This window comes from Catharus ustulatus, chromosome 3 (genome assembly GCF_009819885.2).
Source record: "Catharus ustulatus isolate bCatUst1 chromosome 3, bCatUst1.pri.v2, whole genome shotgun sequence".
Classification (NCBI taxonomy): domain Eukaryota; kingdom Metazoa; phylum Chordata; class Aves; order Passeriformes; family Turdidae; genus Catharus; species Catharus ustulatus.
The window spans coordinates 40,826,656-40,842,844 of NC_046223.1; the positions used below are offsets into that span (position 1 = coordinate 40,826,656).

The window sequence follows — 16,189 nt, forward strand, 5'->3', positions numbered from 1 at the left end:
AGAGGAGTTATTGAGGGAAAAGAAACACACAAGATGTATGATCTGCTGGTCAGGATAGGGGCACTGAAGTTCAATGCCAAATCTGTGTCTGCAGCATTCCTAGAGATGTTAACTAAATTTCCTAGTGGGGTTTTTTCTGGGAAATCACTAACATGAGTCACAAATGCTGGATGATGCAAATGTAAACAAATAAAGACAGTAAGTAGGGTTTTTATATAATTAATCCTTAATATCCTGAAGAAATGTAGACCCTGAAATCTCTTTTTCAAAAGGTTTTCACACAGCTTATGTGTTTGGAAAAATAATCCAATAATGTTCATGAAGTATCATGAAAATTTCTTCAGAGACACAACAGCTTTTTCTTATAATTGGTTCTCATGAGTGTTCAGTAAACAAGGATAAGGCTATAACATGAAGCAGAAAAAGAATGCTGATTAACAATCTATTAAGTGCATAACATCCAACCTGGATACTATACTAAAAGACCCATAAGCCTGTGGAAACATAGCAATGATGCAATTAGAAATACCATCACAAATACATCATGTGCAGAAATAAGTCTGTAGCAATGCTAACAGTATTTCCAATTTTGAGGTATTCACTTCTATTTTGAATGATGTCTTTTCAATATTGCATTTTGTGAAGTGTGTTTTGTATTTTTAAAAAGCATATAAAAACCGGGAGCATGCAGCATGTGTCCACATAGATCCTCAGCAGAGGTGGAACCCTTAGGAACACAGCACACACCTCTATCCCTTGAAGTTGTGCAGTAACAGCTGGTCCCAGTCTCCATGTCTCATTCTTGTCTCAGTCCTCCAGAACTGTACAATGCCTAATAACAGTGCTCTTGTGCTTTTACCTTTTGTTCCTGCTTGTATCCCAAATCTTTAATCACCACATTTTCCTCTATTTTTCTCCAGATTGGTGTCTCCTCTATAGTGCTTTATACTTCTCCTCCCATCTCTAAATCTACTGAGGTTTGTGCCAGCATCCCTCACCTGAGGTCAGCCCATCCCTACATCTCCAAACTTTCTTTCAGCAGTTTCCTGCATTTTTGTTGGATTCATCTCCAGCATCAAGAAAGGGGACTGCTGAAAAGAGCTGGAACATGGACACTCAAACAGATGAAGGTTAGCTTGAGTTTGCAGGGAAAAAAAGACTGCTGCCATTTCTGTTAACAGCTGTCTCTTTTGCTCTCCCTTTCTTTCATACTCTGCATCTCCAAAGAGATGGGGCTTACCACTTGGTTAGTACTGAATGTTATCAGAGCTTTAAAAATTCCCTGAGGCTGTACTCCACAAATTTTTGTTTTCAAATACTGATTTTTTTTTTTTTCAAACTTGTATAGTTTCACCAGATTTCAGCATATGCAGAAAAACTTTCACATTTCAGTGCCAATTTTCAAGTCTCTGCTTTACAGCAAGATAAACTAGACCTTTTCTAATGAAAGTTCACCAAGTTCCATTTTACTCTTATACACAGAACAAAACTTTGATTTCTACTAGCATGTCTCTTTTAAAGAGCCAAACAATTGTGCTTGAAATTTCCCCACATGAATCACTCAGAGGAAGTTAACAGAACTTGGAAAATTACAGCCCAAATGGCTAATACTTGGCAGAGTTACACACAACTGAAAAGTTCTGAACTCAAGGTTCACCAAGTCAGAAGTTTCATGTAACATTAATAAGAGACAACACTCTGTTGTACCTACCATAATACAGAAGAAAAACAAGTGACAGTTTTCTATACTGTGTATTAGTGTTCTAAGCCTTCTATTTTACTAGCTATCTTCGTGATCACTTAGTTATTACTTAGTGATCACTTTAAAGTTTGGCTCTTCTCCTTTACTCACGTATATTAGCCATATCTGCAACCCTCGTCCTCCTATTTAGCATCTCCCAAACCTCACAGGATTCAAGATCCAGGGTGATTACCTTCCTCACAGCAGATCTGACAGTTAGTTAAATAATTAAAGACTGTGGTTATAAGTTGGCAGAGAGAAATCCAAACTTAGACATAGATTTATAGCAAATCTACCACTGCTTTTTAAGGGGCAGTCCTGAAAAACATGACAAGGAATAGGAACTGAGTAATCCTCCTCCCTCAAACTCTTTACTCACATCTGTTCCTCCATGAAGACCTCTACATGCACTCTGCCCAAGCTGACAAAAAACTCCAGCACAGAAAACATACAACAGCTGACAACTCTTACGAGGAGTGGTGACTGATATCATCACGTCACCTACCTCTAGATCAGTGAAAAGCCCCTGGTTGTTCTGCAGTATGGCATACATGCAATGTGCGACGGTAACTGCATGCTTCCAGTTGTGGTAGGGCACGCGGCGATAATTCTTCTTTACAGACATAGTAAATCGGCACAGCTTTTCAAGTTCAAAGCTAGGAAGAAAATAATTTGGTCAGAGATGAGCGATAAGAACAGGAAAAAGAACCAGCAGAGGAGAAAAGATGGTCTTTGGTTTAGCCTTCTTGCTAAGATTGACTCTCACTGTGGATGACTCATTGAATGCCATGAAGAGTCACTCAAGTTTGGCAAGGACAGAGGACTGTGGATGCCTGACAATGCTCTTAGATTAATTTGTTAAATTCAGGAACATAAGTCATGCTACCCAGCTCAGTCAACACAATTGGATGACCTTCTCTGCTCCCAGAAACTTGGAGTGATTTCTTTCAATTGCTTATTCAACTTGAGATATAGTACAACTCCTCATCTAATGCACAATCTGAAAGCGTGATTTGTGATCAAAACAGAAAATGCAGGGGTTTTTAAGCAAAGGACCCAGAAGAAATAAACATGCTTAAAGAGATATTGCGACATTGACATTGTGAGAAGTGAAAGATTTTATTTTTCCAATACCTGTAGATTTTTTTCATCCAGTTTAGACTAACAGAACAGAAATTCACATCTCACAGTTTCTTCACTTCTCACCAAACTATATTTTGTCAAGTCCTAAATCAATGACTTTTTTCCCCCTCATAAAAAGGCAGTTTTCCTTTATTCCATTTTTCTCCCCTGTTGCTGAGATTTTACTTTCTTTTTAAGTTCCACGTTTTAATAATTTCTTGGATACATCAGGAAAGTGGTGCTAATGTTCTAGATTTGCAGTATGTGTGGGGTGAGAAAAAAATCCAAATGTCTCTGACCTATGTGTAAAAATGTAGACACAACTTCTGTGTGGAAACAGGAAGAAATGTGTATTTCTACAGTTGTGTGCTATGCAATATTATTATTCTCAGCCTTAATCTGACATTAGGAAAACCAGAGGCATATTGTCTTTCAAAAAACCTTAAGTTTTCTTTTTTAATTCTAGAAAGTCAGACAGTAATAGAGCTACTGTTTAAAGAAGTACATCATAATTCAAAATATCACAATAGTCACTTCCATCTACATCCAATCTCAACTCAATGGTTATTACACAATAGTACAATTATAGCCAAAGGGAAAATCATTATCTGTGATGCCTCTATATAGAATAGTACTTCGTCCATTGCTGTATTTTGTAAACTTTATTAAAGCAGTAAAATGCTATTTCTTCAGAAGAGAAAATGTAGTACAATAAACTTTTCTTTGAAATCCTCCAAGGACAGGACAATTATACATTAAACAGGTAAATAATTTAAGGCAGAAGCTTATTCCTCAATATATTAAAATCAAATTTTAGTCCTAAAGTTTTTGGTTTTGTTTCAAAGGTTTGAGAATTTTTGTTCTTTCAGAAACTAAATACAAGTCCTGTTCCAACAGTCTCATTTTGAAGTATTTTCCTCACTTTTTTTTTCCTAATTTTATATGTGAAAGCTGAGGTTCATTCAAAAAACATCGAGTAGGTATCAATTCTTTCTCATCAAAGCTATACATTGAAACAAAGAGACTGGGAGTCGGAGAGAGAAGAGAACAGGACCTGACTGAAAACACAAACCCCAACCCTGCATCCACAGCCATTCAGTCTGGAATGGAAACAAGCTAACTACACTGAGCAGCAGAGAGCTGTGTTCAGAGGAGTCACCCACTTCGCAGCATTGAGGAAGACTGAAGAAAGCATCCTCTGCTTTGACTGCACACTCATTCAGTTAGCAAAATAAAAAGAAACACCAGCAAACATTTCCAGAATGTTGCTCCCTTTTGTAGGGATGTACTTCCCCTTTCAATTTACTATCTGTAGTTTTTTTCCATAATTTGGAGCACCTCCTTTCTTATAGCAATGGGCCATACTTAGCCAGCTACTGATCTTAGTAATAATAAGGAACACTAAGAGAAAGGACAGCAAATGAAGCATTTAATTTGAAAATAATTCACTTTCATAATTAATGCACTACTATGCAAATAACTGATTCATTTAGAAAGATCAGATCTGATCTGGGTATACATTTACCACATACATTATTAATTTCAGCAACTACATATCTGAAAAATGAAAAGCTTTCATAAAACTTCATTCTTTTTTGGGAAGAGTGCTTTTTATGTCTTTACCATCTTCTGTCTGAAACGCAAACTCATCTCAGAGCCAAACAGTTTTTCTGTATATTGTAAGGACAACTGTTAGGATGATCTCATGAGTTTCTTAACCTCACTGCTCCTAGATTTCAATAACTAAGGACTAAGAAGGTGGGACAAGAAGTTCAGACTGTTTATTACAGTCCTGTACAGACCAAACATAGTAAATAAACATCAAAAAAAATAGACCTTGAATTAGGAAGTAATTATCTCAAAAATAGTAAGTAAATAAACACAGACTTAACAGTTAAATAAAGAAATAATATACTTCATACCAGGCTGTCCCACAGGACTGGTGAACCATGTAGACAAAAATGGCAGGCCAAACATCTTCATACGGACTGATATCAAAATGATATCTAAGAAGAAAGCTTCAGTTTAGAAAAGACAAATTCCTTTTCACTGTTACTAAAAACAAGTGAAAATTATTAGGAAATGTATACACAACAAGATTCACTTCTTTCTGAATACATACAGAAAGCTGAATTTACAGGCTCCTAAGGTCAATGGAAGTAGGCTCATCTTTTCATACAATCATTTAGTAATTTATGATGGAAAAGACCCTTGAGTCAAACAGCTTTTGGCTTTGTTTACTTAACAGAAACACATATCTTTATCTAAGGATCTACAGATTAAGTAATTGACAAAAAGAAATCTGAAGAACAATGAAAGCTTTACAGGCATTTTTTAAATATTCAGGACTTTCTTCCCAGGAATACTAAAGAAGGTCTCCAAAATATATTTACTGGTTTTTTTCCCACTAATTTCTGTTATAAATTGCATGAGACTCGCCTAACATTGACAGAGGGAAAAGTCAGGTTTTACTGGTTAATAGAAATTAAGCAAAAAATTTAAAATTTCAATTTTTTTTTAAATGTTTCATTACCCGAAGACTTCTTCACTCCCCTGATAACAATATTGAGGCCTAATTTTAGGGACCCAGGAGAGTAGAACTGTTTTTCCTTCAATTATTAATTAACCCTTTCCCTGCACTTTCTGTGCTGCAAGCCCTCTACCTTTTCTCCGTGAAACCTTAACTGCTCGGCACACTGAACAGCACATCAGCTGTGAGAGGACTGAAGGTAGCTGAATTGTTTGGAAAATGGTTAAATGTATTCTGCTTGAACTAAAGGATGCTAATATAATTTAGAATGAAACCTGTCATCTTTGCAAGTAAAATTCATTTTTGCTGAGGAGGTGGGTTATATAATATCACCTAACAAAGCACAAGAAATTGTATTGCAAAGAATAAGCTTCTATTAGGGTGTAATCCTGCAAGCTGTTAATGCCCTGGCATTCAAGCAAATCACTTTAGCATGTAAGAAACTTTAACTATAGGCAGTCCTTGTTAAGCACAGGCTTTCACGTTGCTCACAACTATAATGCTCAATGCCGAACAGAAGTGAGCAAGCTCTGGAGATGAGGTTTAAAAGGACAGCTTAGATTTTGGAACTCAATAGCTGATTTTAGGCACCTGGTTACTAGAGTAGAATTTCTTGCCCTGGACTAAAAAGAGTGACTTAAAAACGTGATGGTTCCCATTGTTAACATTGAGTGGGGATCGGCCAATAAAATACAGATAGAGGTTCATCTTCAGCATACAGCACCTGAAAATAACTAAATCATGCCAGACAAAGCCTGAAAGGCTGGATGTGAAGTCCTCCTCCAAAGCTAGGCTGCACCTCTACCCTCTAGCACCTGGGGTTTGTAACCCTGAATTATCATTTTCCCCTTCTTCAATAAACACAAGCAGATGCATCACACAAGCACACATCCATATTCAAAACTTCCAAAAAAAAACAAACGCCCCCTCTACACACCCCCTTCCCCAAAACCAAACCTAAAAAACACACACAATAACAAAAAAAAAAAAATCCAGGAATGAGGTGGGAGATATACGTTTAATTCTAAAACATATCCAGAGGAATTGAGATCATGCACTTGGTCCTAAGTACTGATGTTCCAAGTTTGGCTTCCTCTCTGACTCTGAGCTGACAGTGAATTGAGACTATAAGAATTAAAGGTCATCTCTACAAACCCTAGGTAAAAAATCTAATGTTTAAACCAACCTCTGTATCTACCCCTGCTGGTGGAAAAATTCTGAGTATGTATAATTTTATATCTTTGATGGATAAATTTTGTTCACCGGTCATTAAGTATAGCTAAGTATAAGAAAGCCAGAGATAAAAGCACCATGATATCGCTGAAGTTCAATAATAAAGTGCTTCCTCAAAAAACTCCACTACAAATAAGGAAAAAAAATTAACGGGCTACATACTACTACTGCTAGCTTAGAAAAATACTTACAGTTCAATTTCTTTATAAATATGTGGAGGCAGTGTACAGTGCATGAGGTTTTGCCACTCTTCCGCTGTACAAACACTGTGGTAGGATAGCTTCTCCATCGTTACACGGTAAATACACTCTGAATGACGAATTCTGTGGTACATCTGAAAAAGAGAAGTAATGCATGAATGTGGAATTTTAATAAAGAAAAAAAATTATTTCCTGTATTCAAGCAGTGATTATTACAATATACATTAGCATAACTGATAGCTTTTGGCTGCACAACTTCACACATTAGAAAAGTGACAGATTACATTGATTTCAGTACTTCTGGGAAACCAGGCCTTCTATCACATTATTCTTCATCTACCCACTTGGGTAAATATCTAAGGCTCAGCTGACTTAACTGCATGTGAGCTCTCCCAAGAAAAGCAATCCACATTCAGGAGTCAAAAACTAAGTTCCTTGCAAAATTCTAACAGAGAGAAAACCTGTAACAGGACACAATTCATATTTTCTGCCACAGTATGAAATCGATAAAATTGGTACAAATTACTGCTGTCTATGCACAGTAAAAAGTATGTGGGCTGTTTATCATACCTACATTAGTATTCAGTATGAAAAATAAGTACAGTTAATTACTGAGAGGTTCAGATACAGCATGGCTTGCAAACAAGTGAAGAGATAACAATGTACTAGTCAAACAATCCTCTGGAGCAGTAAGCCCTGAATGGTAACATTCACCATCTAAAAGTAGTGAACTCACACACTACTGAGTGTGCATAGTCCTGAGGGTAATTTATATGCAGGCCATCCTTAACTGCCTCGACCCAAGCGAAACAACTTGAGGCACCTAGTAATAAAATCTGCTGCCCCAGTGTACCACTGGGATGATAATGGTAAAATTACTTAATGCAAATCACCAGGTTTAACTGGCATTGTATTTTATCTTACTTCCCATGAACATAACTCAGTTCCTCTGCATTGCATTTTTACTGTATTGCATTTCTATACTTGCATAGTAAGGATCATTACACTGCTTATGTTTCCTAGAGGCATAGTAAATTTTGAGATGATAAAGGGTTTGAGGACAAAAATAGCTACCCACTCTTATCCAGAAGCATGGATAATTATAAGTATATACCACAGCATATAAGTGTAAAAATTGATCTTTGAGTATTAAGAATCTGGAATTGAGATAATAGATATCATATCTCCATTCCCCAATTAAATTTATAAAATGCAATCTGAATTCATAAAAGTAAATAAGAATCACACTTTTTAGTGGAAAAGGGAAGACAGATATTCACATTCCAGAGCTTGCTCTCTCAGTTTAGTGACACAAAGTTGATATATCCAGAGTATGGTTATTTCAAATGAAATCCCCGTCATCCTCTTAAAATAGGATTATTCACCAAGGAATGCAATGTTAATTCAATGAAACAGACTTATAAATCATTTTAATAGTACATAACATCGAAATACTTAAGCATTCTCATTATAACTTACAAAACTGTAAATAAAACTTACATTAGCACAGTGTAAGGCTAAAGCACAAAAGACTGCAAACATTTTAAAGTTGTTCTCATCAGTTTTAGAGAAGGCACTTCCACTTATTTTGTTCACCATCTGCACAACACCTATTACACTTCCTCGGCTCACAATAGGCATGCACAGGATGTTTCTGGTTGTGTAGCCTGTGTAGAGGTCTACTTCTCTGGAGAGCCATAAAGGAGAAAGCAAGAGGAGAAAAGAGTTAACATCAATGGATCTCTATTCCTTGATTCTCAGAAAAGTTGATGTACAACATACTGAATCATTTACAAGTAGACCTGATTAGTACCTGCAAGGATTTCACCCTCAAAACCCTCAAATATTTTTATGTACTGTGTCATACTTAGAAAGAACTTATTAATCCTTTATTGTCCATTTGCAAGACAAATAATTACTATTGCCTCAAATGCAGAGTTAAAAAACACTTCGGTATTCTTAGGCATGTTATTTGTTAGCAAACTGTTTTTTCTCCCCTGAAACTAATGAGACTTCAGGGAGACTGATAGTAAAAATTGGCAACAATCTAACCAAATTTTCCTCCAATATATTAATATTTGATAAAAATAATACTTTTATTTTTATCTTAAAAGTACCTCTGATGGCTAAGGCATTTCATAATCATCTACAAGTTACCTCCTTGTCAGAGGACCACAGGTCCATGAATACATCTCAGTAAGAAATGTAAGTAGCAATTTTATGTAAGAGGTTTGATGAGCTATCTTCCCCTCCAGTGAAGAGCAGCCTACCTGTTAAAGCGTGGGTCTGCATAGGCATCAGGGATGTTAAGGACTTCTCCTGTTCTTGCCACTTGACCAGCTATTCCTTTTTCTATAGAAAATCTGGAGAAAATAAAAATGTGTATTAGCCAAAATATGGAAAATACATTTTTCTAGTGGAGTCTGTCTTGGGCACAGTAATGGGTGTTCCCAACCAGCACCATTTCCTTGCTTTTAGGAGAAAAATCTTACAACAACTAGTAGCACATAATAAAGCAAAAAGCACATCCTAACAGGTACTTTCTAAACACATTTTATATAGCTACATAGTTTAATACAAAACATGCCATTACATGACCTTTTTTGTGACAAATTTTAAAATTTTTAATAACCCAGGGGGTTATCCCTAAGAAACATAACATTCATACAGAATCTGAGACTTGTGTTTACACTTCAGAGGTATTGATTTTATTATGGCTTTTACATATTCATTGCTTTTTTAGACACAACAAAGGCAACATTTGAACCTGCTTCTTTAGGTGATGTACACGTATAGATTTGGTAACAAAATTTTGGAAAAAGACCAATTTACACTGGTTTCATAGCAAAACATTATATGCATTTGCCATGTAGACATGGGAATGACTACGTTGTTTCATGACAATCAAACAACGCCATGGTACTAACTGTATCCCTTAATCACCACAAAAGTTAAACCCAACAAATATATTCCTAAATTGTATCAGAAAAATCTGTACGTCTGTCTCGTGAGTAAATAATTTTCAATATTCCAACATAAAGCAGTTATGACATAAAAGCAGAAGAAAATTTATGGAGAAAAACACATGAAAAGAATCGTTCTTGGAATGCTTTGAAGTCTAAATGTACCCTGATAGTACCCTGGTGCCTGGTATTGAAGTTAGTGATAAAGCCGTCAGGATTTCACCCTGCACACCTGACTTTAAGTTAGATTTTTCTGTTGCTTATGATAGGTACATCACACCAACTTAAGGTTTCTTCCTGATGACTCACTCAGTGTCACTTTCTTACAGATATTTAAGTTGCGCTTCACTTTCAGTATACAGTACCTGTGAAATGGCTCACACCCTTGCACTTAGAATCAACATTTTAATAACATACAGAAAAGATAGAAAGATGTAAGCAAGAAAAACAATTATCAAGAAAGAGTAGGAAAGTGCATGTTAAAGCAGACCAGCTTTAATTTACACCACCTCCTTGCTTGTCAGTACGCAAATTGCACCAATTTTGACTCCTTCCATTCTCACTCACACAATGGTAAGTGGGAGTAAGTTTGTCTAAAGGAGTCTTAGTGAAGACATGAATCACATCTCATACCGGCCCAGAACTTTACAAGTATAAGGAGGAAATGAAAAAAGTTCTGATAAAAATCAACGCTGAATATTTTAGGAAAATTTTAGTACAGGATACTTAGTCATACATTTCTTTACTTTTAAGAAGCTGAAAATCTGAAACCTGTGTGCCTTTGAAAATCTTAGTCTGGATCTATTAGGGATTCATAATTTTTGAAAAGTGAAAACCTATATTTACTTTGTTGTTGAGCTTCTGACATTAAAAAAGTGTATAACCATAAAAATTAGGTACCTGTGACATGAAGCAGAAATACACATAACTTTTAGTCAGAGAATCCTTTCTAGTCATTACCAGACAATATACATTTTCAAATTCACCACTTCAAGCATTTTTCAGTAACACAATTAAAAGTTTGAAAAGCTAAATTCTCATGAGAAAAGTAAAATTAAATTACTGAGCTTGAAATCTTCAAAACCAATGACCAATCCATACTCAATTCTACATTTGCCTAATCCATCCATAAGAAGTACAAATTGCAATTTCCTTGCTTTGGATGTGCTTGAATGACACAAATTTTAATTCCTCTTGGGAACCCTCTTGGGAAAAAAAGTCCCAAACTGGCAGACTACGGATTAGGTGCACTATTACCTGCACCTTTACCTACCTCAGAACACCTCTGTTTTTTTCCCAACATGATTTCCAAAAGGACCGCCTCCGGAAGACGGCATTTCCAGGAGTGACGTTATAGCTTCAGAGACGCTGTTTCGATGGCACTGCAATGTCATTCCCAGAAGTACTACCTTCTGGAGGCGGGTCCTGGTGGGAATGATATCACAGTATGACAAGTATTGTCAGGGTACCTGCAGATAGGCACAGAAACTGGGTAATAAAATGCCTGCACATCCATAGTTATAATGAAACTGCACTCTTCTGCTAGCTATTCTTACCTTATTTCTTTGGTCTTCTTGAAGACAGGTTTTCCATCATTTTCTTCTCCGATATCAAAAAGGTCTGAATACAGCTCCTTATTTTTGTGGTCAACCTGGAAGAGTGCACACCTATCTGCATTCACCAGGTTTTTTGCATATATCTACAGACAGAAAACAAAACTAGAGTTAATGGTCATGAGTTGGATTATTTCCAGCCATTTACCTGATAAAAAACATACATCTCTTTATGATAAAAGTTTTGAGAAGCTCTCCAATAAGGAAATCTGTTTGAAGAAGCAGTCTTTTAGAATGCAATTCAAAAGTAAAAATCTTGAATTCAACATTTTCTATGTAAATTTTAGTGTTGTCCTCAAGAAATGCAAGATTATCTTCAAAGACTTGAAAGTTTCCAAAAAGAAAACAGACTTTCCCATTTAATTGTTTTTCAAGGTTTTCCAAAATAGTACCTTTCCTCCCGGTACATGTTTAGATGCTATTCATTTTTACTTGATTTTAAATAGACAAGTTAGAGCAGGACCCAAGAAAAATTTTGTCTTCATCTTCAATGCAAATATATTGGTATTTAATATCTAGAAAAGACAGCCATAACAGAGAGGCTAGTGTTTGCTTCTAAAAAAGCTAAGCGCCTGTAATACACCACAATGACCAAATGATCCTTGTGGGTCCCTTCCAAGTCAGAAATATTCTGTGACACTGTGATTCTAGCGTTAGAGGTAGAGATTGCCCTGTGCAGAGGGATAGGAAATGGTTGCAGCCTCCCCGTGTTAGGGACAGTACTTGCACAAGAGCTGAGACTTAGAAATTGGGCATGAACTAACCAAAGCCCAAAGGTACCAGCCAAGGAACTACCACAGTACAGCAACAGACTTGCATTGTCTCTATCTTACTTTGAACCAACAAAGATAGTTGTATCTCAGCAAAAATAACTCCCAGAAGCACTGACTGTCAGAACAGAATCTTGTCGTGGGAACACAGCAGCCCCTCACTGCAGTATTTGTCAGACATACAATAGTCTTTCTGAGAAAAAGAGGAAAAAGTAAGACAGAAATCAAACAAGGATCACTATGTTCAGATGCCAAAATACAGGCACAAGAACATGCTCTATCCAATTCAGATAAACCTCCTGTGCTGCTTCTTTGCTCAGAAAGTACAGTAACTGCTTGGTAGAGTATGATCTGAGGTGGATCTCTCTCCACTTTATCTATAGCACCTACCTAGTCGTTCAGTTACAGAAAGAGGCTAATAGTGTGCAATGCATGCAGTTGGCATGTTTTAAGGAGTCACAAGACTTACATATGAATGATCTCCCCCACCCCTTCTCTCTTGTCTTCCAGAAATAAAAATAAAACAATAAAGTACTTCACTTCATACTGAAGCAAATGGACAAATGTTACACCTCGGCAGAAAAAAAAAATACGTATGAAATGAAAAAATCATTTGCTGAGAGATTCTAGTTCTATGCCATGTGAGGGGAACTGCACAGATACCATCTAGCCCAAGTCCATAACTTGGAGAGTTCTCCCATGCAAGCTGAATCTGTCAGTCAATTCAGGAAGATTCTGTTATCTTCTACTCCATTTAATCCATTAGAACAGAAAAGTCAGGGAGACTGCAATCTAAGAGGTAAGGATTTGTACAATTTTTCCCCCTTAGAGGATTAAGAAATTTAAAGATCTTAACCACTTGGACTGCTTACTCACTTGCTCAAAAGAGAGTGAACAGAAACTGCCAAAAGGACAAGGGGTTCACTAAATGCTTCTATTCAGATACTGTATCGGATTTCTTTGTAAAATCTACAGCACAATGTTGATTTTATACAATTAATCTTTTGTGGTTTAATACCTATGACTCAAGAACTTACCTTGGTCACGACTCATGCTTTACAAAAATGATTACTTAAACAGTACTAATTTTGAAAAAGTTAATGGGATAAGAGAGTTTTACATCTCTAAATCCCTTTCTCATATCCTGACCATTGGTTGCAAGAGAATATCAGTACAACAATTATGATCTGCACTGTCAATAGGGAAGCCAGGGACCACCTTTTCCACAAGCTGCTTGTAACTACTCAAGCATATGGGCAAGAAAACTTGTAAGGCAACTTGAACTTTTACCTCCCTTTCTTGCATTTACATTAAAAACCACCCTTATATCACTAGCTTTGCTGAGAGATTTTGATGAAAACAAAAATCAAAATAATGGAAAAAACCACACTTTTTTTTTTTTTTTAGTATTGCAGGAAAAAAATCAAACCGTAAGTGCAATCACCAAAGGGTGAATTAGTGAGGTGAAACTGAGTTCTGGTCTTTTCCTACAATAAGACACAGAATAAGCCATATAATAATAAAATGACACTCCTATAAAATGGCAATAAATGTACAAACATAATTCAGCTAATTGGCTCAAGAAAGAGACAACAGCTACAGCTTAAAAGGAAGCTGAGTATGAAACATTACACAGGTTAAAATACAGAATCATGGTGCGGCCAAGTGTTGGAAAATATGATGAAAGAGTAAGTGTATTTTACTGCCAATTGTGTTTTGCACCAGATCTCTACTCACAGGGAAGAACAGGGAAGAATATCAATATTTGTTCTCAATGCCATATGTTATGTTATACCAGTTCTTTTAAATGCTAAGCTATTTTTAAGAGGTTCATTTAAACTGGAAAAGTCAATGTTCAGAAATGTGTCCTATGTGGAGAATTCTTGACTGTGTACTAACTAGAATAACACGAACACTGTAGAATATTTTCCATTACTAATTCATGTTTCCAAATAAAACCACTTTAATGTTGTTTGCATTCTAACATCGCTGTCTTTGAATAGTCTCACTAAAAATCTCATTTTGAAGGCAGGCATGTATCAGAGTACTGTCGGAAAGTAATTTTTTGAATGTGAAAATTTTAAATCATGGTATCACAGACCTGATTCAGGTTTACACCCAGGAAAAAGAACTGAAGAATGCAATGAATGTGCATAAAGCTAAAAAGTATAATTGACACATCCAACACTCAAAACATATTATGAACAACCAGTTCATGCACATTTGTTAACACTATTCAGGAAATAACTCTGAATTCAAAATTGATTTATAAAATCAAACTTCTTCTGAACAGTACTTTGAAATAACTAATTAACGAATTAAAGGGAATAACTAACCACTTGGCTTTAGTGGTTTCTATAAGATGTTGACTGTCACTGTAGTTATGGTTGTAGTTTTTCCAAGGTCTTACACATCTCATTCAGCAACTGGAAAAAATACCCTAGGAGTAATTTTTGAACTCTATCCCTTGCTACAGACAGTAACTTCTTCAGCAGTGTTTTGCAGCATGTAGCAAATTGAATTTAGGAAAAAGGAATCAATAGAACATGCTGAATTAAAAAGAAAACCAGAAGCCTTTCTGTCACAATTTTCAAATTTTCTCAGAACACAATAGTAACTATTTGGTTCAGAGTCATGTTTCATTCCTTATAGAAGCTGTGAGTGGAAGTTGTTGCAAAAATGGCAAATCAAGCTATCCTTTACCAACTTTTCTGTGTAGACACGTTTATACTGTTTGTATTATGTGTTCACTACAAACAACTGGTATATCTCAATGACAATGTCTTCAAGGGAAGGAGAATGAAGGGCTTTAATAACTACAACTAATAAACTTGGAAGTGAAAAAGATAACTTACCATTATATGTTCAAGTAGAGAATCTATTGCAACTATATTATCAAAATATGTTCTGCAGAAAAAGAGAAGTCAGTAAACATTGGCATTTAGACAAACACTTCTTAAATGGGTGTTGGGGCTCTTGTTTCCCTACAACTTAACATAGAGCCAGAAAAGGTGAAGACAATCCACTGCACCTTGAAACTCACCGACTGGCTTGATACAGCACAAGGGTATTAAGAAATTGTCCTAGCTCTGTTCCCTGAAGCCATTATTCTAGAGAATTGAGAATATTCTTTACTATACATAGAATTTTCTCTGTAGAAAAAGACTACCAAATATTGCCTGCTGTGAACTGAATAGGCTCCTGCTGAGCAACACCAAGAATGCATCAAAATGCTTTGGCACCTCTAACACACTGAAAATTTTAAAAGTAGAAGTAAAAAGGAAAAGAAAAGAAGTAGAAAACAACAACAAAAAATCAATTTCTTTCAAAATATCAAAATATCTTATTAGGCTTACCCATGATATGCTCTGAGAACTGAATAAAAGTACATACTGCAGCAAAATCCACATCATCTTATCCAATCCTTAACACTAGCTAAAAGGCAACTATTTCAGAAACTCTTAATGGGTCTTCTCTATTAACTCTGGTTGAGTTGAGGAAAGGGAATGATCATGTAACTTAAAAAATAAAAAATAATTAGAAAGAATCTCAGTTTCACAGCAAAGTGGTAACTGTTCAAGGACAGTCAAGAACATTGAAAGATAAAGGTCAAACTTATTAGTAAAAGAAAGCTAAATCTTCCACATGCCGAGTATTAATAACCCTTGGATTACAATGTTCCCAGCAGACAAAAGGCATTGTCCCGTGGCCTTGAATACACACACAGCTCAGTTCTGTTTGGGTCTAGTGGAAAGGAGGTACATAATACACTGGTCTTACATCGTCAGGGACATGAAGAGGTGGAGCACTACATACTCTGCCCTTTCTAAAATGTTACAGAACATGTCCCAGTGACATTGTACACTAACAATTTCCTCACTTAAAAAGAAGTTCTCCTTCCATGTTAAAAGATACAGACCATTTCCAAGAGGAAACTAATTATTTTCTTGCTGATACAAGTCTTTGCCTACATAAAGTTCATAAAGATATGATTAAATGATATTCAAGTTTTGTGCC

General features: G+C 36.0%; 1 protein-coding gene across 5 annotated transcripts in view; it reads right to left on the reverse strand.

The window, feature by feature from the left end:
- PDE10A (phosphodiesterase 10A) overlaps positions 1-16,189 on the reverse strand; it is a 352,930-nt gene that overhangs the window by 18,964 nt on the left and 317,777 nt on the right. For all 5 annotated transcript variants that reach the window (XM_033055156.2, XM_033055154.2, XM_033055155.1 and 2 more), the window contains 7 exons: positions 15,028-15,079; positions 11,346-11,488; positions 9,097-9,189; positions 8,327-8,513; positions 6,818-6,960; positions 4,786-4,869; positions 2,247-2,397 (listed from right to left, as the gene is read on the reverse strand). In XM_033055156.2, the coding sequence (XP_032911047.1) occupies positions 2,247-2,397; positions 4,786-4,869; positions 6,818-6,960; positions 8,327-8,513; positions 9,097-9,189; positions 11,346-11,488; positions 15,028-15,079 (853 nt within the window). The remainder of the gene's footprint in view (positions 1-2,246; positions 2,398-4,785; positions 4,870-6,817; positions 6,961-8,326; positions 8,514-9,096; positions 9,190-11,345; positions 11,489-15,027; positions 15,080-16,189) is intronic.